The 23046-nt window shown below is 42.5% G+C and overlaps 1 protein-coding gene across 1 annotated transcript; it reads left to right on the forward strand.

Moving 5' to 3' along the window:
* The first annotated feature begins 4 nt into the window (after positions 1 to 4).
* Positions 5 to 22652, forward strand: KDM4A (lysine demethylase 4A). Its single transcript, XM_088526109.1, has 22 exons — positions 5 to 115; positions 463 to 606; positions 799 to 974; positions 2062 to 2176; positions 3035 to 3228; positions 4259 to 4308; positions 4815 to 4918; positions 5588 to 5725; positions 6662 to 6912; positions 7652 to 7842; positions 8950 to 9314; positions 11206 to 11326; positions 11919 to 12097; positions 12948 to 13152; positions 13475 to 13551; positions 14242 to 14297; positions 15322 to 15430; positions 17171 to 17359; positions 18053 to 18223; positions 18753 to 18872; positions 19974 to 20066; positions 20865 to 22652. Exons 2-22 carry the CDS (start codon positions 469 to 471, stop codon positions 21003 to 21005), a joined length of 3183 nt encoding a protein of 1060 aa, XP_088382235.1. The 5' UTR covers positions 5 to 115; positions 463 to 468; the 3' UTR covers positions 21006 to 22652.
* The last annotated feature ends 394 nt before the right edge of the window (positions 22653 to 23046 follow it).

Consider the following 23046-nt stretch of genomic DNA (forward strand, 5'->3'; position numbering starts at 1 on the left):
GCCGCGGTGGCGTCGGCGGCTGCCGGACTCATTGGGCGCGTGGTGCGGAGGGATACGCGGCCGGGCGAGGCGGCGAGACCGAGGCGGCGGCGAGGCGGCGGCGCGCGCTGCTGACGTGAGCACGCCGTGCGCGGCCGCAGACCCCTCCGCGCCGCAACGGGCGCGCCGCGGCCGGGGCAGGGGGGGAGGGGCGTGATTCGGTGGCGTTCGCCGCCGCGAGGAGGAAGGGGCAGCGCGCCTGACGGGCAGGCGCCCTCCGCCAATGGGGTGGCGAGGCCGGTGCGGATCCCGCGGCGATTGGCCGGCGGCGGGCCGCGGGGGGCGGGCCGGGCGCGCGGCGGGGGGCGGGGCGCGCGCGCGCGCGGCGGGGCCCGCCCGAGGCGGCGGCGGCGGCGGCGGTGGGGGTGGGGGGGAGGGGCGCCCGGCGCTCACCCCGCCCTCCTCCCCCCTCCCTCCGCGCAGGGCAACATGGCCTCGGAGCTGGAGAGCCTCAACCCCAGCGCGCGCATCATGACCTTCCGCCCCACCATGGAGCAGTTCCGCGACTTCAGCCGCTACATCGCCTACGTGGAGGCGCAGGGCGCGCACCGCGCCGGGCTCGCCAAGGTGGGAGCCGCTCCCCGGGGCCGCGCCGCGCTGCTCCGCCCTTTGTTTACGCCGGCCGGAGCTGGGAAGGAAGGAGGTGCTGGCGGTGCCGAGCTAACCCCGGCTCCATTAGCGTGGCACGTTGGGACCTGCCGCTTCCCGGGAGCGCTCGGCGCTTAACTGATGCTCTCCTGCTTTCTGTGGACCCTCCAGATAGTGCCCCCAAAGGAATGGAAGCCGCGGCAGTGCTACGATGACATCGATGAGCTCGTCATCCCAGCGCCCATCCAGCAGGTGGTGACCGGCCAGTCGGGCCTCTTCACGCAGTACAATATCCAGAAGAAGGCGATGACAGTCCGGGAATTCAGGAGGATTGCAAACAGCGACAAGTAAGCCCGTGCACGCCTTCCCTTAGTGAGCAAAGTGCTGCTGCTTGGCTCCACGGAGGTCCCGTCCTGCAGACCTCCTCTGGGCAGAAGTGTGAACACAGTGCCCTGGAGAGATGGGCTCTGCATGTGCATGGACCTCTGTAGCCTCTTGCATTTTGCAAGGTGGTTTATGTGTCAACAGAACTCTCTCTGTTGTATTTCTGCTATGGAGTCTTGTCTCCAGAGTAGCTAGACCATCAAAATCTTTTATAGAGTGGGCTAGTACAGAAAGGAATGTTTCTGACATGAAAAAATAGTTTTTAAAAAGTCTTAAAAGTAGCTTAAGTAATACAATCTTTGAAGAAACTATTCAGAAATGCCATTGGACTTGCGAGGTGTTATTTGCACCTTATTTTGTCTTGCCAGAGCAGTATCATTCAGATGTTTGGTGATTCTCTTTCTCTAATATACAGAGAATTTGTCAATTTACAGAATTTTACCGATTTACATAAAAGTAGTCTTTAATGTTGTATATATAATAGCCTAGAAGATACATACATTAAACAGGTGTCAGAGGATAAACTTGGTCTCAGTAAGTGCTGCGCGAGGAGGCCAGGATGTAGTTAGCAGGAATAAGACATGAGAGCGGATATTTTGTTGTTAAACTGAGCAGTTTACTTGCAGGTAAGTGTGGAAACGTGGATGTTGCTTTCACAGTTGCCTGAAACTTTGTTTTATATGTAGCTCTCTGTAGCATTTCTGGTAACAAATGCAGCAGCCTCTGCCAAGTAGCAAGAACTGGAAAGTGAAATTGCTCCAAGCTGAGGGAAGTGCTGGAAGCAAAAATGAAAGTAAACTGTGAAATGGGAAAGGCACCTTTACACTGTTCCTTTGTTTCTAAGTCTCACAGGAACAGAGCTCTGGTCTTTTGGTTGCTGCTTTAATAGAGAGGTGTTTGCCTGGTAACAAATGCAAGAGGTATTTTTAATAAAGTTTTTTCTGCTTTTAGTGCTCAAGCATATTGTTCTGACTTCTTAAGTATCAAACTGCAAAGTGTTTTGTTTGTTTGCTTTTGTATTGTTTGTTTATTTATTGACTTATTTTTAAGATACTGCACGCCTCGCTACACAGACTTTGAAGACCTTGAGCGAAAGTACTGGAAGAACCTGACATTCAATGCCCCCATCTATGGTGCTGATGTTAATGGGACACTTTATGATAAGGTAAGAAAAACTTCTGGTTTTGGAATAACCTTTTTCCTTTTCTCCTGTATGTGTTATGTTCTAGAAATGTTTGTCTAGCATTTGATCCTAGCTTTCAGAAAGCATTAATAATAACCTTAGCAGGGTTTTAGCTTCTGGAGTGTGCTAGCTGGAAACACAGTAAATGATACATTTATAAAACGCTTCCCATTTAACCCAGATGGTTAAGGCAGCTACTGGAGGTAATGTTGTAAGAGACAGCTGTGATTTTTTTTCAGCCAGTAGTGCTTCAGTGCAATCAGTTTCTTTCTAGAAAGGAAAAAAATGTTGCAGCACAAGTCTTTCTTTTATGGGCTTTTTCCTGAAACATTTTTGTGGGACACCTTTGTAGCCATTGCAAATTAGACTGCTAAACTTTAGGAAAGGGCATTGCAAGGTATGTTCTAGCCTGCTTGCTAGTCTCCTAAATTATTTTAATTCACTATTTAAAAGCAGTTGAGATGAAAAGCATTTCTGTTCAAGAGGGTTTGGTCTGCTCTCACTTTGACAGAACACCAGCTAAACTCATGCCGTTGTTCTTTCCTGTGTAGTCTATAATTTCATGATTATTTCTCCTTCCCAGTTATTATTCTGTTGTGTTGTTGTTGTTGTTTCCCTCCAGCTGCATAAAGGCAGCTAGTAAGCAATCGCTGTATATAAGGTAATACCATGTGAAAATTGCGTTTTAGGTGGTTTCATAGGTTTGGGCTATGTCGGTAAGTGATTTGTCTCAATCTGCTCTTTGACCGCAGGCACCTGGTATCTTTTGTAAATGTTGTTTTATTTTCACGATTCTATTCTTTGTGATGTTTGGTTTAACACAAGGTTTATGCTTTGTAGCATGTAGATGCATGGAATATCGGCAGGCTGAACACAATCCTGGATATCGTGGAGAATGAAAGTGGCATAACCATTGAGGGAGTGAATACTCCCTATCTCTACTTTGGCATGTGGAAAACTTCCTTTGCTTGGCATACAGAGGACATGGATCTCTATAGTATTAATTACCTGCATTTTGGGGAACCCAAGTCATGGTAAGTTTCTAAGGAAGCTTCTAGGCATAGAAAAAGAAAGACATGTATGGGAGTCTTAGGTAGTTGAGTTTCAAGATTTGAGTAAAGAATTCATCCAGCTCAGTGAGGAAATGCAAAACAGTAGGATTTGCTTGCTCATCTTCTGAAAATTCCATTTGCTGTTTTGATATAAATAGTTCTTCAATATTCTAATATAACATGGATAGTTTGTAGGCCCAGAGCTAGGAACACTTGTTTATGATTTTCTGGGGGTCTGCAATGACCATACATAGGGAATGTGCCAGTTATCATGCAGTTACTAGAGAAAGGGGCAGTTTTTAACAAACTTTGAAATATAACTGTTTATTGCAGCAGTAAAAGCAGATGGTGTAGCTTGCTGTGCGGTTGGTCCAGTGCTTGAGTTTTCATGATATTTTATTTATGGGAGATTCCCCAGTTTTTCTGTAGATGAGTTGCATTTTAAGAGTGAATCATTGCTTTCTGTTTACAAATAAATTTCTGAAGCAAACTCAACAATTGTTTCCATGGCAGTTTTATTGGAAACCAGTGTTTTGGCTGGCTTTTAATACAACTTAAAAAGTATAAAATACCATGCACCATGTGACCAGTGAACAATCCCCATGCAGTAGCAATAGTATGGGGACAAAAAAAACAAGATAGTTCAGCTGGATAAACTGTTTGGCCATTGTTTCTTTTTCAGTAGTAAGTAAAAAAACTTAACTTTGCTGACATGTCTAATTTGTTCAACAAGCAACTTTCTTATCATTCCCTTGTTGTACAAATCAATTAACTAAATGGCTTGGGTATTTTATTTCCTCTTTGCGTAAGTCTGTGGTTGGCTTTTGGCTGTAGTTTTCCCTTGGGCTAGAGAGATGAAAGTCTTTGATTAAGATTTTGATCTAATATTGTAAAACTTTGAAAAAGAAGGTGATGGAGGAATTAAAAAAAATAGTAATTCATGCTTTATGATTTCTAGTCAAAGATTTTTATCATGTCACCTGAACTTACTGACTTGTTCTTATGACAACAGGTACTCTATCCCTCCAGAACATGGGAAGCGGCTGGAGAGACTCGCCAAAGGTATTTGTGTGATATTTGTATGTCCTAACTCTTGTAAAAGATGACATGGATAGCTGCAACAGGTGTCAGCTCTTTTGGGAGTACAACGTGTCTGTAATATTTCTAGGAGAACAGGAGGGCACGACTGGACTGATTATTTACTTTTTATGATATATGTGGGATTACTTTTGTGTGTTTGCTTGTATTATACATAGTTCTGGTCTGTGTAACCTTTAATGAAACAATCCTTAACTATTGATTGTCAGAACTGGAAGGATATACCCAAAGAGCAAGCCTTCCTTGTGCAATCTTTCTCATGCTATTTCAATCAGGCATCTGTTTAAAAAGTCTGCAGGAGTTGCCTTTTTCTTCAAGTACAAGTTGGTGCATTTCATAAAAGGTAGTCCATACCTCTAGGTCAAGGGAAAAATCATGCTTAGATGGTAGCTTTAAAATCATATATATTGAAAAATCAATTCAGCTCACAGCAGAACACTGATATCTCCCCTTGCCTTTATTTTAAACAGGTTTCTTTCCAGGAAGTGCCCAGAGCTGTGAAGCTTTTCTCCGTCACAAGATGACCCTGATCTCTCCATCAATTCTGAAGAAATATGGCATCCCATTTGATAAGGTTTGGGGAAGTATTCATGTTTTTAACAGCTCGGGAAAGATATTTGTTCAGCCCTGTCCCGTCTCTAACATCAGCCAACAGCAAATGCTTCGAGTGGAGAATAGCAGCAGGGAGGGCATATGGAAATAATTTCTTACTGCCCTCTCCATTTACCCAACAACTGGGTACTGAAAGAGTTCCCGAGACAGAAAAATCTAGCAAGGGCTATTAAAAACAGAGCAGTGGAAAGCTGACTGAGAGCTTTACATGAATACGAACGGCAAAGGAGAACAAAAGGAAATTTCCAAGATGTGTAAGCATAGAAATTTCAGTTGGTAGTAGAAACAGCCCCCCGCCAAATCTTCAGCAATTACAGATGAGTATCTGATAATTTATGACTCTGAGATGCCTCATGAAAGAATGATTCCTATATAATACTACTTTTGTGCTACTCAACCAGTTTTGTTGTATTTGAGTAAAAACAATGTGGGAGTGTTGCTTTCCAGCAAACAGATAAAATGTAAGAGAATAGTGAGGATAAATATTAAATCTATCCAGTGCAGTGAGTTACTCCATGTGCTCTCTAAGGAGGGATTTTAAATATGTTGCATAAGAGTTGCAGACTCCCTTTGTGCAAATTCACAAAGTAGACTGCTCAACTGTAAATGCAACGTTTTATTTGTTTTCTAGGTGACACAGGAGGCTGGAGAATTCATGATAACTTTTCCCTATAGTTATCATGCTGGCTTTAATCATGGATTTAACTGTGCTGAATCTACCAACTTTGCTACTCTTCGATGGATAGAGTACGGGAAGCAGTCTGTGCTGGTGAGCAGTTTGTCACCCATCTGTTGCATACAAATCACCTGAATGCAGGTGCTCTTCACTCTTAATGCTCTGCTACTCATTAAGCCCTCAGTGTTTGTTTTGGAGAAGTGAACTCCAGGGAAGTGAACTATATCCATTTAAGAAGTGATGTTTGCTTTCTAATATGGTAGTGAAGTCCACTCAGCCTCCTATTCGTGTCATCATTTAACTGTGCATAGAATATAATGTGTTTTACCTTTCTGTAGATCAAATGAGATTTGGGTTAAAAGAAAAACAAATGATACATTATTATCACCTTTCCTAAGGTGAAAGGTTGTGCTTGGTGTGCACCTAATCAGTGCTTGATGTTTAAACGATAATATATTGACTGTCTAGACTAGAAGTATGTCTTAGTTTATCAATCAGAGCCGTTAGCCTGGCCTTTAATCTGGATAGTGTTTTACCTCTGTAAAGGTGCCTCATTGCCATGAGTTATGTTTTGGGAAGTTCATGCTGGAGTGGATGCTTTCAAACACAAGTTGTAGGCAGGCTCAGACAAGGTGAACCTCTGCTCTTATGGACTGGCACAGAGTTTATATGGTTCTGACATCCTCATTATAACCTCCGTTTTTTTCCGGAGGTTGATGTGTGAGTTCATGGAGTTTTAAGGTTGTGAGCTTCTACCAGCAACTCTGTTAATAAGCCTTTCTTCCTTAGTGTGATACTTTCCAATTTGCTGTTTCTTAGTTTTTGCTGACTTTTTTCCCCTTTTTTCAGTGAGTAGCATGTCTTTTTGATTTCCTGAGGCATAATCTTGAGAGTTTCAAGTTTATGCATGTGTGGTTTGTTGTTGTTGTTTTCCCCTTTCAGTTAAGTTCCTGGAAGCAAAGTGAGGTAGGAATGTAGAGTAAAATTGTCAAATGCGTAGTCTTACTTGAATATGTTGTGTGATTGCAGTGTTCGTGTCGGAAGGACATGGTGAAGATTTCCATGGATGTGTTTGTAAGAAAATACCAGCCAGATCGCTACAAGCTTTGGAAAGCTGGGAAGGATGTGACTGTCATTGATCACACTCTTCCAACACCGGAGGCAGCAGAATTCCTTAAAGGAGACCTCATGCAGAGAGTCAAGAGTGGAAAACAGTGTGCCGAGGAAACGGAAACTGGGGAAACATGTAAAGAGGAGGTGGAAGGGGATGAGAGAAAAAGGTACTGCTACTTATTATAGTCTTTTTTTTTTTTCCCTGCAATTATAAGAAACTACGCCCTGCTGCAAATGAATGTTTGGCATTCCCCCCAAAAAAACAGTAGCAGAGTTAGTAGTAGACTGTTTTCTTGGGCATGTTGTTTACCCGTTGTTTTTACAGTTTGGGTGCAAATTGATGATGGCGTGGCAAGCAGGAAAATTACTGGCTTAGAAGATTATAGTTCTTCACTTTTGGACAGCTGTCCAAACCCTGGTTTGGAAATACACACCATAATATGGAGAGGCCAGAAGAAACAAGCACTGAGTTAGGGTCCTGGAAAGGTACTTGCTAGCAAGTGTGGTCAGTATTAGTGCTGAAAGTCTCTAAGCTGATGCACAATCCCTGCTTGCTGCAGACTGTGATCAAGCCACCATTTTATCTTTGTTGCTGAATATTTCTTGGGTATTGTGCAGCCACTGTTCCTAACTATTTATTTATATTTAAGGTAAAAATTGTCTGGCTAGAACATAGCCCCATAACACACAATTAATAGATGCTGAGGTGTAATCCATAAGGATCACTTATTCTTGCTTCTGTGAAAACCAGAGATGACTATAGAATAATATCTGAATTATTTGGCTTGCCATATGCTGGCTCTTAAGACAGTGTGACCCAAACTGAGCTGTATTTTGTGTTTCCACAAACAAAACCAACAAACTTGAGATGTTTGGTAAGCTGATAAGTGGATTTGTCCTCTGCAGCATGCCCAAGCATCGCATAGGAACTAAGAGGCATAGAGTCTGCCTGGAAGTGCCTCAAGAGGTGAGTGAAAGTGAAGCCTTCCCCAAAGAGGAGCTGAGCTCTATGCAGTATGACGTGGATGTGGCAGAGCCTTCTGTGAGACCTACCAGCGGACTTGTGCAGCAGGGTGATCGAGGGCTCAAACTTCCAGGTAACTGTGTATCAAGCTTTATCCTGCTATGGGAGCACAGAATGTTGCTGCGCCTGGAGAGAAACTGCTGGAGCAGTACACGGAGTGTTTTCTCAAATAAAAAGCCAGTTGATAGAATGTTACCACATCCAAAGAGCAAACACTGGTTTGGCAAGCAGTTCATAACAGCAAATTTCTGAGTCTGAGATATCTCAGTTTTCCAAATTGAAAAAGTCACTCTAGAAAGTTTTTAGAATTTTCCCTGTGGTTAAATGTGTGACATTTTTCTTAGTCCTTTGAGCAAATGAGTTAACCACAGTTTGTTGAGCTGTTGACTTTTGTCACTTATGTGTACATAACTTCCCAGTGACAACTCAAAACTGTTAAAAGCTATTGGAGAAAAAGATGTAGGCAACGGTCCTGTAGCTGCTTGAATGAGTGACTGACTGTGTCATGGAGTTGTTGCCTTGCTGCTGGTCTAAAAGTAATTGGATGTATTGCAGGAGATGTGCTTTAAAAAATGCTATTTCTAGCTTTTGATTTTTCTCTTTTCTATTCTTTGTCTGATTGCATATAGAAGTATATTGGATACCTCAGCAGTCTAAGGCATCACTGTTTTATAATGCAGCCTTTGTTTAGAAATTGGTTATTTAGTATAGCATACACAAATTTCTAGCTATTGTGCTTTACAGACAATTTCTTTGTAATGTAGTAACGAGTAGCACATAGTGATTTCCTCTAGAATCCTGCTCTCCAAATTTTTGCCACTTATAATCATCTTTATCTTTTCTGTTGAGCCTTGCTTGAAACCTGGTGACAATTTAGCTACGCCATGTAAAAAAATCATCTATTCTTGCTTATTTCAAATCCACTTTCTACTAGTTTTACTAGTAGAACCCATAGTTCTTGTACTGGAAGATGCAAAGAGAGAACTTTCTACTCAGTCTCTCCAAGCCACCCATGATTTTATAATGTTTGAATTAATTGAATTAATCTTTTCACTACCTGACTTAGTGTCACATATCTTTGTGCGTATTCTTCTTCCCTGTTTGGTTTCATTCAAACAGGTGTACGCTGTTCTCTGTGCTGCCCAGATTTTAATAACATTTAGTATATCTTTTCTTCTAGATCATACGGACTCATCAGCCCAATTCGAAGAACTGAAAAGGGTGAAGCTTGAGGAGGAAGAAGAGGAAGAGCAAGAAGCAGCTGTGCTAGATCTCTCTCTTTCACATGCTTCACACTCGGCTTCAGCTCTGCCAGCTTCGAAGCCAGGTTCAACTTCCAGTGTTCAGCCCAGCTCACCAGCATATTCTGGTTCTTCAGACTGTGAATCCAGTGATCTGCTGCCAAAAAGGACTGTTCCCGGGCCAGCAGGGTTGTTCACTGTCCATAGCTACGCTAGAGGAGATGCCAGCGGATCTGACAGTGAGCAAACTTCAGGGAAGAAAGCCAGTGCTACAGCCAGTGTGAACGAGCAGGAACTGGCAGAGGTATGGGTGCCAAGAGTGCTGAAAGATTAAGGGCCGTGTTCATGGCCATGGATTTGCTATGACAGAACTTCCTATCTGCGCAGCTCACACTTGCATTCCATTGGTGTTTGCATAGCAAGTCATTTAGTAATTATCTTATTTTCTAATATGTGCAGATCAATATAATGTTCAATTGGAAAGGTCCAGCAGCTACTGGTGTTTAGAGTTTTGTTTCCCTGAGGTGCTACAAAGGGACCTAAGTAAAATGTAATAGTTGGACAACCTTAATTGTCCTCACTGCTTATGTCAGCCCAATATTTTTGATCACCATTCAGACCGATAGATGGTGGGTGATGACAGTGATAGGGCACTGTAGACCCAGTAGTTTCTCAAGTCATTTCTGAGTGGTCTTACAATTTTACAGTTCTAAGTGAGAAGGGTGTGTCTGTTTTACGATGCTAGTGTTACAGGCTAGTCCAGGTACTTTTATGATACTAAACACCTGTTTGGACTCAAGGTGAATCCTGTCTAGTTCAACTTTTTTTTTTTCTTTCTTTTTTTTTTTTACAGGTTTGTGAATGTATGTTTGAGCTTATCTTTTTTGTTGTTTTTTTCCTATAAAATTGCATACGTCTGCCCTTGTGTGTAGCTTTTTAAAACAAATGATGAAAAAAAGATTGCTAGGAAAAATGTAAATCTGAATCTTTTCTAAAATGACAATTATGTTTTTACTAGACAACCCTGTCAAGGAAAGGCTATGCTACTTAAATCTTGTCTGTCTTTGCTGTCTTTTCAAATAATGTTATTTTCCTTTCTCATTATGTATTGAAGTGATGGAAGGCTAATAATGGTTAATCCTCAAAATTCAGGAATAACAGAAGCAGAACAGCCGAGAATCAAATCTGAGGAAAATTAAGCTGAAAATGAGAAAGAGTTCTCATGTGAACATGAATTCAGGAAATTGTTGCTGGTATTGGTCTGGATACTCAATACAAGGCAAACCAGAATTGCTGAATAAGTGTAATTGGTGTTCCCGTGTACAGTGTATTCGCAACAAATTTTCCATCAGATAGTAACTGGAAATATTAATTGCCATTTGAATAAAAGTATTTCTGCTTCTGAGCAGTCTTGTAGCCAGATGCTATGTAGGAGATCAGATATGACGATTGTTAGGCTTTCTTCTTCCTTGCTGTGTAAAAGAAGAGGAGATTTTAAATGCCTTTAATATTAAGATTTGCTTCTGTTTATGGAGGAATCACAGATTCAAAACATGAGCTCCTGCTTCTGTTACAGGGCTGTTAAAAATCATTGCCTTTATTGCCTTTCTTGTCAGGTTAGTAGTAATTTTGTCAGTGAACGTCATTTGTTTTTGCGCAAGACCAAGGGCAGAGGAAATGACTTTACTCTTGTGGTCTCGTCCTTCCAGTCTGTCTGGAAGGACATCAAAACAAATAGTAAGCAGATGGGGTGGAAGTATTCTTCCATTTAAAATAAGCCTGTTGATCAAGATGCATGAGTAGGCTCTGTAATTCTTTTTCCTGATTTAGGTTCTCATTTTACGAGAATGTTTGAGACTTCTTATCATAGCTCTAAAACTGTTAAACTCTTCAACTCTTTTTTTTTTTTTTTTTTCTTTGGCTTCTGTCCTTTACACCATTCTTATAAACAGACTTCCATAAAAAGCTACACTGGGACTTGTGCAAAGTCTATAACTTCAGTGACACAACAGGGCCAGCTCAGAGTTGAACAATGAAAATACACCATCTAGTTTAGCTCTCTGTTTATTCTTTCCAAAACTATGCAAGTAGTTCTCATAAAAGCTAGTTACTTGGAACTTAAACTTGAATGTAAGTGTTTTAAAAAGGCCCAAAGGACATGTGCTCATATGACTGCTCAACTGCTTCTTGTCCAGGTAGCAAAGGAGTACATAAGATCAATGAAGGAGAGTAAGAAGTCCAAGGGCCGTCGCCAACCGTTGAGCAAGCTTCCCCGCCATCACCCGCTCTTGGTTAAAGACTGCGTTAGTGATGATGGTAAGTGTGCGCTTCAGGGAAAGCCTTAGCTTCCCTAGGCAGTGGTGGGTATTCCATTAAATAGCTCACAATCCCTGGCAGTCATTTAAATCTGTTGCACCCCTATGGTATAGGCAATGTTCTTGCTTGATTTTTGTGTTTGTGTAGTTAAGCTGTTCTCTCAGGTTGTTGTCCATGTTTCCTCTTCCATTCCTTGAAATGTTACAGCTCTGGAAGGAACCACTGCCAGAAGTGCAATTGAGTCTTCCATAGAGCTTTCCAATAACTGATGTAAATGTTTATTGGAAGGGGGGAAAAAAGAGAGAGGAAAAAAAAGTTTCTTTGGCTGACTTGCTCTCGGCACTCTTTGGAGTTAGGCTCGTGGGGTGAGAAGAATACTATCTTGGATTTCAAGCACAGTTGCTTGATCAGCTTAAGAATTCTCTTAAAAAATGAGACCCAGTTACTGCCTTCTATCGCCCATTTGAGAGCTGCATTTCTGGTAGCCTTGCCGTCATATCCATTCATAGCTTCTTGGTTTATGTAGCTTTATCTGCAAGAAAGACAGCTTTTAAAGGCCATAAAGTTACTGAGTGATGATCTCTTATTGCAGAGGCATCAGAGCAACTAACTCCCGAAGAAGAGGCTGAGGAGACAGAAGCCTGGGCCAAGCCACTCGGCCAGCTGTGGCAGAATCGGCCACCCAATTTTGAGGCTGAAAAAGAATATAATCGGACCATGGCTCAGCAGTCTCCGTACTGTGCTGTTTGTATGCTCTTTCAGACATACCAAGTAAGTGGTCTGGATCTGCCAAAGATATAGGAGAAATGACTGAACAGCTTGCTGCTGCAGTGTGTTGCTAGCAAAGCCCTATCAATGTGTCAGTTTTCCCAAGGAAGAAGAACTATTGTTCTAAGAGAGCATGATTTGGTGAACCTGCCTGTGTACCCGTTTTCAGACTGACACCTTTATTTCTTAAGGCTTTTTTTTCTTTAAACATTTGAAGTCCACTCAAAGCACAAGGTTTTTGGGGAAGCAGATCTGTTTAAGCATTACATAGTTAGTTTGACGTTGATTTAGAGTATCAAGTTATGAAATATTAACTTGAAAGTCTCCTGGTCTTTGATTGGGAAACTGCATTTCTAGTCTGCCTATTTCCTGGAAACAAAGTAGTCCAAATACTTGCTAGTCTTGTGAAGAGCTAGACCATGAAACAATAATGGGCATTCAAATAGCTTTGTATTCATGTGATCATAATCCTGCCGTACTGATGTGAGATCGGTCAGCAGGGTTGAAGGAGGTGCAGCAGAGGTGTTTGAAGTGGTGCATGGAGTGGGCCTGCTGATTCCTGAGTGAACCTTCTGCCAAAGGAGATGGAGTTTAATGTGTGTCCTCTTGCTCCTTGGAGGGATGCTGTTCACACCCTCTAGCCATTTGAATAGAGAATATTTTCATTCTGAAGTTGTAGTAGCTGAGAATTTTGTGAGCTAGTTTTATTTTCACCTAACCTACTAGCTCTTGAACCTTTCAGCACCTTCATTGTTCCTTTAGACTGGATTTACATATGGAATAATGGGGAATAGAGTTGATAGGAAGAAGGCTTTTTCTTGTAAAACTTGTATTTTCTGTCTGTACCTTATAGGCAGAATGTGGAGGCCACAGTCAAAACTCTGGAGTAGCTCCAAGTGCTGCAGATGGGAAGATCCGAACCAAGCCCCTAATTCCTGAAATGTGCTTCACTGCAACTGGCTGCAGCACTGACCTCAATCCTTCAACTCCTTACTTGGAAGAGGATGGAACCAGTATACTTATCACCTGCAAGAACTGCCATGTCTGTGTTCATGCAAGTGAGCACATCCAGATTTAACTCTAACAGTCTTAACTCTAACAGTCTGTTAATCTGCAAATAGAAGAAGTGCAGTCCTTGTCTGAATGGCGAATATTTGCAGTGCTAGTCTTTAAAACATTTAGCTGGCTACATGGACAACTTGAAGTACACAGGAACCAACTTTAGGGATACCATTTCCAACTCTTTTGTTAGTTCTGTACCCTAGAGGAGTGGGTTTGCATTAAAGTGAACATTATTTCACAGAGTAGTTTGGGTTGATAGGAACCTTGGTTTATCACCTGGTCCAACACAGATATGTTACTGAGATGTTTCTGTTCTAGGTTGTTACGGTGTATCTCCTGACAAGGCCACGGAAGACTGGATGTGCTCCAGGTGTACAGAGAATGCCTTAGAAGAGGTAGTTTTTATAAGATATTCATAGGTGGAGCTGGTTCACATGGGAATCTGCTACAAAGTCTGTTACCATCCTGCCATATTTTTGATTCCCTGCTGTGAAAAGCAGGCTGCTTAGAGAAAGTTTTAGGAGTCAGTCTTTTGTATTTTGACTTATTTTAAGGTAGTGGTCATAAAATTCTTTTACCCAACACAAAGCTGCTGAGCTGAGGCCAGCCACTGAGGCAGTGGTGTCTTGCATGAGCATCAGTCGGTCCTTTGTTCTTAATATATGACAGCTATTATTTCTAGAGCAGAAAGTAATTTCTATCATGTTAACCGGGAAGGTGTGAATGTATGAAGAAGGCAAGAATAAAACTCTTCCTTTGAACATTTGGATAGGCTCTAGATGAGCAGAAGGGTTAAGCTTTTGAATTGTTTCTGCTCGTACTTGTTGCAGATTTTCGTAGACATCCTCAAGGTGTTGCCTTAGTAAAAGAACTCACAATGAGCAATTTTATACAATTACTGGAGTCTATCCATTCCCCTAAAGGCAGCAGCATTTGAGATTGCAGGGCAGAGCTCTGTCAAATGTTTAGTTCTCTTGTGACAATGAGACAGGATCTCTGGATGTGCCCTGGGAGGAGGAAGTTTTGAAACAAGTGCACCACTCTGGACCTCATGCTTTCAGCTAACACTCTCTTCCTTGTGCCAGGACTGCTGTTTGTGCTCATTACGAGGAGGAGCGCTGCAGAGAGCCAACGATGACAAGTGAGTGTTACACCTTGGTTGGTCTTCAGAACTCATTGCCTTAGCAGTTACTTGTATGCTAGTCTCAATGCCTAAGCACTTAAAGCTAGGCTAGTAAAGCAAATGTCTGCGTTTGGTTTAATGGAGTGACTAGCAACCTCTTGCACCCTTAGTATCATCAGTGAGGTACGTTCAGGTGTCTGTTCGTGATGCTCACATTGCATAAAGCAATCTATCTTTTTTGGGTAACGTCTCGCTCCCATTCTGGTCACACTAGGTGTTAATTGCTTTGCCTTTTTCAGTACAAAGTGTAGATTTTTTTACCTTCGTGTGTTTCTAGGTACAAAACATAGAGATATAATACACTATGTGAAACTAAAGCTTCTGGTAAGATAACACTTCTCAGGAACTTCTCGTAGATAATTTTGACTTATCCAAAAATGTGTATGTGGTGGGGACACGGGACAGCTGTAGTTCACAGCAGTACACCTTCCAATTCAGTGTTACATTGCAACAAGTATAGTGGTGTAGCACTGCGTGTCCAGTGCCCCTCTTTGGTGTGATGGCTTACTTTGTGATGGTCTGAACTTACTTGATTCAAAATAGATTGGTGTGAATTTTTTTTAAAGCAAATGGATCCTTCAGCTCTGTGGTCATTGTGTCAAAATGAATGCAGTAATGAATGAACAGTTACTGCCTGACAAGTTTGTGGGGAATAAGTATTCCAGGCTGACTTTTGTGATATAAGTATGCAACCAGCAGAAGTCACAGTAAACTGTTGTTCTGTTCAGGCTGCTAGTAGTAGCTTGAAATTATGAAGTATATTTTTGACGTCATTTTTGCTGCATTTAGGCCCCAAGGCTAGTAGTAGGCAGGAAGAGCACACAGCTGCTTCTCAGCCTCTGTGGGCTGAAGCAGAGGCTATTCATCTTGGTCTGTTTATGTGGCAAGCTTCATTAGAACTGTATTTACTTTGATTCTAGAAACATTCTCTGTTGGCTCAGTGTGGGTTCATTTTTTTTTTTTTTCTCTTCTCTCCTGGTAGATGGGTTCATGTGATGTGTGCTGTAGGTGTCCTGGAGGCAAAATTTGTGAACATTGCAGAGCGCAGTCCCATAGATGTCGGCAAAATCCCCCTGCAGCGCTTCAGGCTGGTAAGGAACCCCCATGCTCCACTCTGGGCTTTCATTGATGTTGCTAATTCCATCTGGGAGTCTGGGGCCTGAAGGAGAGAATATACTGCTTTCTCCTGGCAATAACTCTTATGTATCTTATGTACATAAATATCCTTACATACTTTCAAAAAGATGAACTAGAATTCCTCTACCATCCCCAATTCAGTGAAGTTGCTACTTTATTTGGAATTTTTCACTTCTTACTGTTTCTTCCTCTTCCCTAGTTTAAACTGCTCTTGCTTGTATTAGAATAGGGTTGGTTCTAGTCTGCAGAAGCTTTCTGAGAAGAAAATAACTGTTGAAATCTGTAGTCTTTGATCTGTGAGTATTACTCTTGAAAACTCAGTTAAGTATCTCAGTGTCCTGACTCCATGAGTGGCCAAAAATGAACACTCAGGGAAAAGTAAAAAGAGAGCAAGCACAATACAGTACATCTCAGTCTTTTGTCCCTAGCAATTTCCAGCACAGTAGGTTTCCAGAACCCGTTGTGGTTTGTTTTGTAGCCTCCAGTCTGTGGCATCTCCTTGAGCCTACGTAAACTTCTTGAAACCATTTAAGCTTTTACAAGGATTTTTCACAGATCTACTACTCCTTTTTTTTTTTTTTTTTTTTTTGGTATGAGAAACTGCCTCACTCTGCTTTTTCTGGATTGCCCTTTTCCATCCTCCCCAGTTGCTTACTGTTCCTAGGGTAAGTGCCTCTCCATACCATTCAGAATTTCACAGACTTCTCTTATCCTTCCAGCCTTTTTTTTTTTTTTAATGGAAAAGGCAATTGTTCTTATTGCTGTTCTCTGAACCTCTCCATGTTCTAGTACATGTTTATTCAGATGATCAGCCTGTAGGTGGGCACAGTTTTCTGTGTGTGGCAAGCTAGATTTAAACTGAGTAATGGTGTCTGTTATTCATTATTTTCTAATTCCTACCATTGCACTTGCTTTTTTGACTGCTGTTGAAGCTGAGATGCTTCAGGACATGTGAAACATTTTGTATAATGGGTGAATGTCTCCAGTAGAAAAGTATCTATTTAACTATTCTAAAAAATCAGTATTGAGGACAAACGGTTTTGTGGATACTAGTATGTCACACATCTAATCATGCCTGACCTCAGTGCAAGTGGGTCGCTGGTGGCAGAGAGACAGCAGGCATTTGAATGCACGCTCCATCGCTGGGAGAGCAATGTAATAGCTGTGACATATGCAGAGAACAGCCCAGTCACAGAACCATCCCATGCGCCCTTCCTGGCATGGATGCTGTGAGAAGATAGCCTTCTCCAAAGGCTGGAGCTCCTCCTGGGCAGAGTGATAGAATTTTAACTTTTACAGGCCTAACTCTTGCAATATTTGACTCTGGATCAAGGGAATCCTTTGCCCATGATACTGATCTTGTTGCTTGTCTTTGTGCAGCTTAACCGGGTGCTGAAAGGCCCTGGAACATTGTAGACTAGCTTAATTCAAGGTCTCCTGTAGCTAGAGTTCTAAGGTTGCATGCTTTGTGCATGTTGAGCTGGTAAATGCTTAACATATATTTTCATCTTATCAGGCTACTTTAAACTTATGAATCCTTCCCTTGTCATAAACTAGAATAAAGTCTGAAGCTTCTTTTGATCAAAAAGTAGCAAGTCCCCTCCTTGAGCATGGATAGCACAGTGTCAAAGCTTAGTGTTTTGTGCAGGATGAATGTTAGTGCCAACCAGTAACTTCTAGTTTCCTGTCCACAGAAATGCATTTTCTGCAAAAAACGGAGAAAGAGAATCGCAGGTTGCTGCGTGCAGTGCTCCCATGGTCGGTGTCCCACGTCCTTCCACGTCAGCTGTGCCCAAGCAGCAGGAGTCATGATGCAGCCCGATGATTGGCCGTTTGTTGTCTTCATTACCTGCTTCAGACACAAGACTCCATCTCAGGCAGAGGTGAGTAGGTGTGTGACTCCCAGCACTGAAGTTGAAATTTCTTGGAGGAACTGAAAAACTTTAGATTGTGTAACTGTCTCGAAATGTTTGACATAGTCTAATAGTGTTGGTCTTCAATTCTAACCTCAGCTTTTCTACTGTTCTGAGTAATCTTGAACAGATTCTTTGTATTTTGGTTTGCAGGACAGGAGGACTGTGCGAGCTACTTTTCTTCTGTGGCTGTTGTAATGAGGAATAGTAATGTTTTTATATTGTGATATTTGACACAAGGTTGTGCAGGAGTTCGTTCTGGGCTCCACCAGACTGCAAAAGTTGTCATGGACTCTCATCCTTAAGTGATTGTCTTTTTTTTTTTTTTTTTTTAATGTTTCTATGTATCCCTTTTAGCTATCAAAGCTGCAACACTCAATTAGAAAATATTTAGGGCAAAGGCCTCGAGTTGCTCTGAAAAAGGAGAGCTAAATTTACTGAGTAGGATTCCGTAGGATTGGACAGCTGCAGCTAAAGGATGGAGTGTTAAGTGTTTGAAAAACCTGAAACAGGACTTTTCTGAAAATGCTGCTGATGGAGTCTCAGTACAATTATTCACTCTGAACTAAAATTCCTTCCTCCTTCCTCTGCCAGCAGTGGAGCTGTGTGTCTCAACACGTTCTATGTCATGTCCTTAGGTAACAAGTGTTTTTCTGTTCTCAGCGAGCCAAGGCTGCACTCCAGGACCTGACACCTGGACAGATAGTGATCAGCAAGCACAAGAACGGTCGCTTCTATCAGTGTGAAGTGGTCAGTCTTGCAAAGGAGACCTTCTACGAGGTCAACTTCGATGATGGCTCCTTCAGTGACAACCTGTATCCGGAGGACATTGTGGTATGTTCTGCACTGGGAGGCTGACTCCAGCAGAGGGCACATGGTGCCAGTGAATTCCTCTTGCTGCAGCGCAGCCGCATGAGGAGAGCTGGTAACTAGTTCCAACCCAGGGTTGTGTTGTACTGTGGTATGCTGCAAGCCAGCTGGGTGGGTGTCATGTGAATTTCATGTGGTTTGGGTTAGCTGGGGACAAATAGGAAGACAGTTGCACAGGTGTAGCAGAGGGCGAAGCTAATCTTTGCCTACTTAACAGTAATAAATAAGAAGGAAGCCTTATTGGTACTTTCCTACTGCTGCTGCATGAAGTACTTTGAAGCTGGGCTCGCCATGAGGATTTAAAAGCAGATGATACAAATAGATGTTTCTCAAATTACTTCTCCATCACTAGAATAAAACTGGAACACTGTGATGTGCATCATACAATCAGGATAGATACTCCACAGTGGGGACAGATTCTCATTTGATTTGCTTAATCTTTGTATAACAAAGCTGCTGACCTTTACTTTGTTTCCTGTTTTTTTGCTGTCAGAGTCGAGACTGTCTTCAGTTAGGTCCTCCTGCTGAAGGGGAGGTTGTGCAGGTGAGATGGACGGATGGACAGGTTTATGGAGCCAAGTTTGTTGCATCACATGCCATCCAAATGTACCAGGTACAGAATTCATACTGTTTTTTTTTTCCCCTGCCTTTTGCAATAACTTCGTCTTCCCCAGATGCCTGAAGGACTCTAGGTCTTTGGTTTTGGTCTGCTTAGGAGACCTGTGGCAGTTTGTTGCATCATGATTATTATAGTCATTTGTCTGAAGCGTTGCTGTTAGCTTTCAAAATTAAATTAATAGTTCTTTTGGAAAGGTAAGCATCACACAGGAGAGAATTCTTACAGCAGTGAGAATTACATCCTTTATCTCAGAAGGGATCTGTCATAGAGTCACATGGTGCAGAAAGTGGCTGACTGGCAGTTTATGTAATCATACACACATGGACTCCTGCCATCACTGTATTGCCATGGCACATTTCTCTCTTTGAGACCCTTTACATTGGACAAAAAGCTACAGGCAGCTCTTGTTTAAAAATTGAGCAACACTCGCAGTTTTTCCATCTTTTCACCTTTCCTGGCTTCGAGCCCAGGAGGTGTCTGGAAATTCAGGGTTCACAACAAGCTGATCATGTTAACAGGGCTGTTCTCAAAGGCAGGAGAACTGTAGTATGGTCACACTTAAATGCATGAAAGTAAGTGATCCAGTGTTTCCAGCAATGCTGAGTGCTGGTAGCATGGACTGAAGTTAACAGCTTGCACTTCTGCTTGATTTGGCTATGGACTTGCATGTCAGCTTCTAAAAATCACTGGTCTTTTCTTCAGCAGACTTGGTTACTATAATTTAAATTGCTGTGAAGTGATGGATGTTTTTTCTGCTTAGTCAGAATGCATCATGCCTTGCACACTTTCAAAGGGACAAATGTTACAGCAAAATTAAACTCACTAGCTAGGGAAAGCCCACAAAATGCTGGCTTGTCAAATGTTACAAGAAAATCCCTAGAATTTCTTGGCTGCTTTCACTGCCAAGGGATTGGCAAAGCTTTTGTTAAAGTTTGTGGCAGTATGCATGCCTGCTTGGGTGTCTTATAAAACCTAAATGATAGAAGATGATTTCAGAAGAGGCCTCTGTAGGGAAGAAAAGGCAAGCTCTGAGTGGCTGTGAACAGGGTCTAGCTCCTCAGACTATTGACAGAAAAAAATCCGTTTTTCTCTCAGGTGGAATTTGAAGATGGCTCGCAGTTGATGGTGAAAAGGGATGACGTGTACACTCTCGAAGAGGAGCTTCCCAAGAGAGTCAAGTCAAGGCTGGTAGGTAAAGTGGGTGCAGACATCTCCTGAATAAGTTCGGTCTGATGCCGTTTGGCACTGGATAGCGAGTGGAGTATACAGCAGTAAAGCACTACAGTGTGATACTCTCTGCAATTCTTTGGTTTTAGATCAGGTTACAGGCTCAGTATCAGATCAGGTTATCTAGGTTAAAAGCCAAGTTCTCTCTCACCCTGGAGAGATTTTATTCTCCTGCAAAGATTGGGTTGTGTAGCCTTTCCCATGGAGTTCCTATGGAATTCTAGTTTAACCTCCTGCTCAAAGCACCATGAAGCATCAGGTGGGACTGCTGTGAAATATGTACGTAGGGGCAGCGTACCAGGTATCGCGCTTTACTAGATGATCCTGTACATTGCAATACAAAACCTGTTGGCAGGCACGCAAGGTATTACAGGCTTCAGAGTATAACACAGTGGACTCCTGTGTCTGGGTGTTTAACCCTGTCTGCTCTGTAAGACCTAGAATGCACTAGATTGCCTGAATGTTCCAACAGGTCGGTGCATTTATTCCTTAAGAAGATAACTGAAAACTTATATTACTTTGTAGTAATCAAATACTTGAGGTCTCTGATTACAGTTCACTTAAATTTATGTACAGACTTCTAAAAGTTTTTCAAGCTATTTCTCTTCCTGTGAGGCATAGAAACCCAAAAGGTCAGTTTTTGAAAAAGGCTGAATGTGTCCAAGCACCCCAAACTTGTCCTTTCTTTCCATCAGTGGGGAGGATGTGGTGACAGGGATTTGATTTATGGTCTGGTAACTAATTCTGCCTTCATCACAGTCAATAGCTTCAGATATGCGCTTCACAGAGATCTTTGCGGAGAAGGAGGTCAGACAGGAGAGGAAGAGACAGAGGGTGATCAACTCACGCTACCGGGAGGATTACATCGAGCCTGCGTTGTACCGGGCGATCATGGAGTAAGCCCTGCCCGTGGCACAGGAAGATGCCCGTGTCCCCAAGGACTTAGATGCTCCAGTACAACAGGCCATATTTGGATGCTTCAAATCCAGGGTGTTTTTGTTTTTATTTTTGGTTTTTTTTTTTTAATTTTTTTAAAGGAAGCTAAAAAGCTGATGCTCTGCAGTAGCTGAAAGCCAGCCGTTGGATAGTGGAACGGATCCCATTTGCTGAAGCTGATGCCTGCAGGCTCCTGGTCTGAAGTTGGGTCCTTCCTGAATAAGCCAGCTTGGAGGTGCTGCTTTCATCTTGTCAAGCAGTCTTGCTTTTTTTTATTAGAGACTATTTTGACAGGTGGCAAACTCTTCTGGGAGTTGTAGCCAGGAATCTTGGCAGCTGCAGAATAGGACAAAATGTATTGTTTTAATTGAATAATGTTCCTGATTGGGGAGTCTCCCTGGTGGCCACACCTGGGCTTGAGCAGGCAGTATTACTGGTGCTTGACATTGAACCTCTTTTTATATTTATATCCATCTTTTTGTCTCAAGCAGCTTTAGCCTCTCGTTTCTCAGCACCTCCTTTCTGAGGGTTGAGATCTGGGCTGTTCAAGGTCCAAGCAGATGGGAGGTGTTTGTGTGAACAGGTGAAATGTGAAATCAAATCCTCTTGGACAAACTATTTAATCCTCCCTAATACTTTTGTTCTGATACTTGCTTTGACTTATAAGTTAAACTGTAATAGTATGTGCCTCGGTACCAACAAAATCTGTCTGGAGCCCTGCACAGCGCAGCTCCCTAACAAGAATATACATTCAGCTCCCAAAGAGTTTCTGTCGAGTTCCCCCCCACAAAGGCAATAATGACCAAAGGGACTGAGTCCTAACTCTCCCACCTCGAGATGCAAGCACCACAGCTCTGGGTATGACGGGGTGGCAGTATTTGAAGCAGTGCAGCACCTCTTCTGTAGCAGCCCTTCGTGTGGCCACAGGCTTTTGCTTCCACCAGCTTTGCCTCTGAGAGGTGCAGCGTGCACGGAACCGTTTGTGTTACGGAAGGGCTGTGTAACGCCCTGCTGAGGCAGGAGTGCTGCCATGTGGCACTCTGGCAAAGGTTACTGCAGTGTTTTTATGGAGAGTAAGTATGGCACCTTTCAGTTGTGCTGGAGAGAATTTGCTGTCCCAGCAATAGGAAGTTGAATTAAGCTGGGTGGTAGGTATACCCTGAAGATGTGCCAACTTGCTCCTGTTAGTTTGAGCATTATCAGACCACAGCAGGAGTCCTGAAAACCATGTGTTCCCTTCCCATTCCTTAGGAAAGGGGTTTTAGGCTGTGGAGCAGATTGCCTGCCTTCTTTTGCATGAAATGACTGAGTAATTTTCTTGCTGGAGAAAAATAAAGCTGCGTGTTCTCCAAAAGCAGTTTGAGGAGAATGTTCTAAAAGTAAAACAGACCCAATGCATCCCTGCTGTACAGGGACATGGCAGTGTGTCTGCAAAATCCGGATTTGTAACTTTTTTCTTTGTTACATAAGAATGCTATAAACCAAACTATCTGAAACCCCGGTGCATCAGTTTGTGATTAGCAATAAAATGTAGTATTGTGTAGTGATACAACTCTTGATCAGAAAAGTAATAAACTGCAACTTTTTTAAAGAATCTCACTTATCCCTACATTTTTATAGGATCAGGAGGCTGATAGGAGTAGCAAAGATTTGCACAACTGCTGTTTTGCATAGAGTTCTTGATCTGTCCAAGCTTTGTGGCAGAATATCTTGTTTGTCAGTATTGGAAGGCGTGAGGAGCTTCTGGAAGGAGATAGTGGCTTTCCTTGTATATTTTCCCTTATCCGAAATGCCTGGTTAGTCTCAGGGTATTACATTGCCTTCTCATGGATGAAGTACTTGATGTGATAAAACTAAGATCTGGGAAGGCCAGAGCTTAGTCACTGCAGGTGCTCAGTCCAGGCAGTGAGAACAGAGTTGCACTTTGATGTCTTGATCTGTACGTAAGCCTCTCTGGAGTGATGTGCTGTTAGCAAATGTGAAGAAAAAAGCTTGCAGTATCTGC

Source organism: Tinamus guttatus, unplaced genomic scaffold (genome assembly GCF_059628265.1).
Source record: "Tinamus guttatus ecotype Peru unplaced genomic scaffold, ASM5962826v1 Tinamus_guttatus_pri_ptg000242l, whole genome shotgun sequence".
Lineage (NCBI taxonomy): Eukaryota > Metazoa > Chordata > Aves > Tinamiformes > Tinamidae > Tinamus > Tinamus guttatus.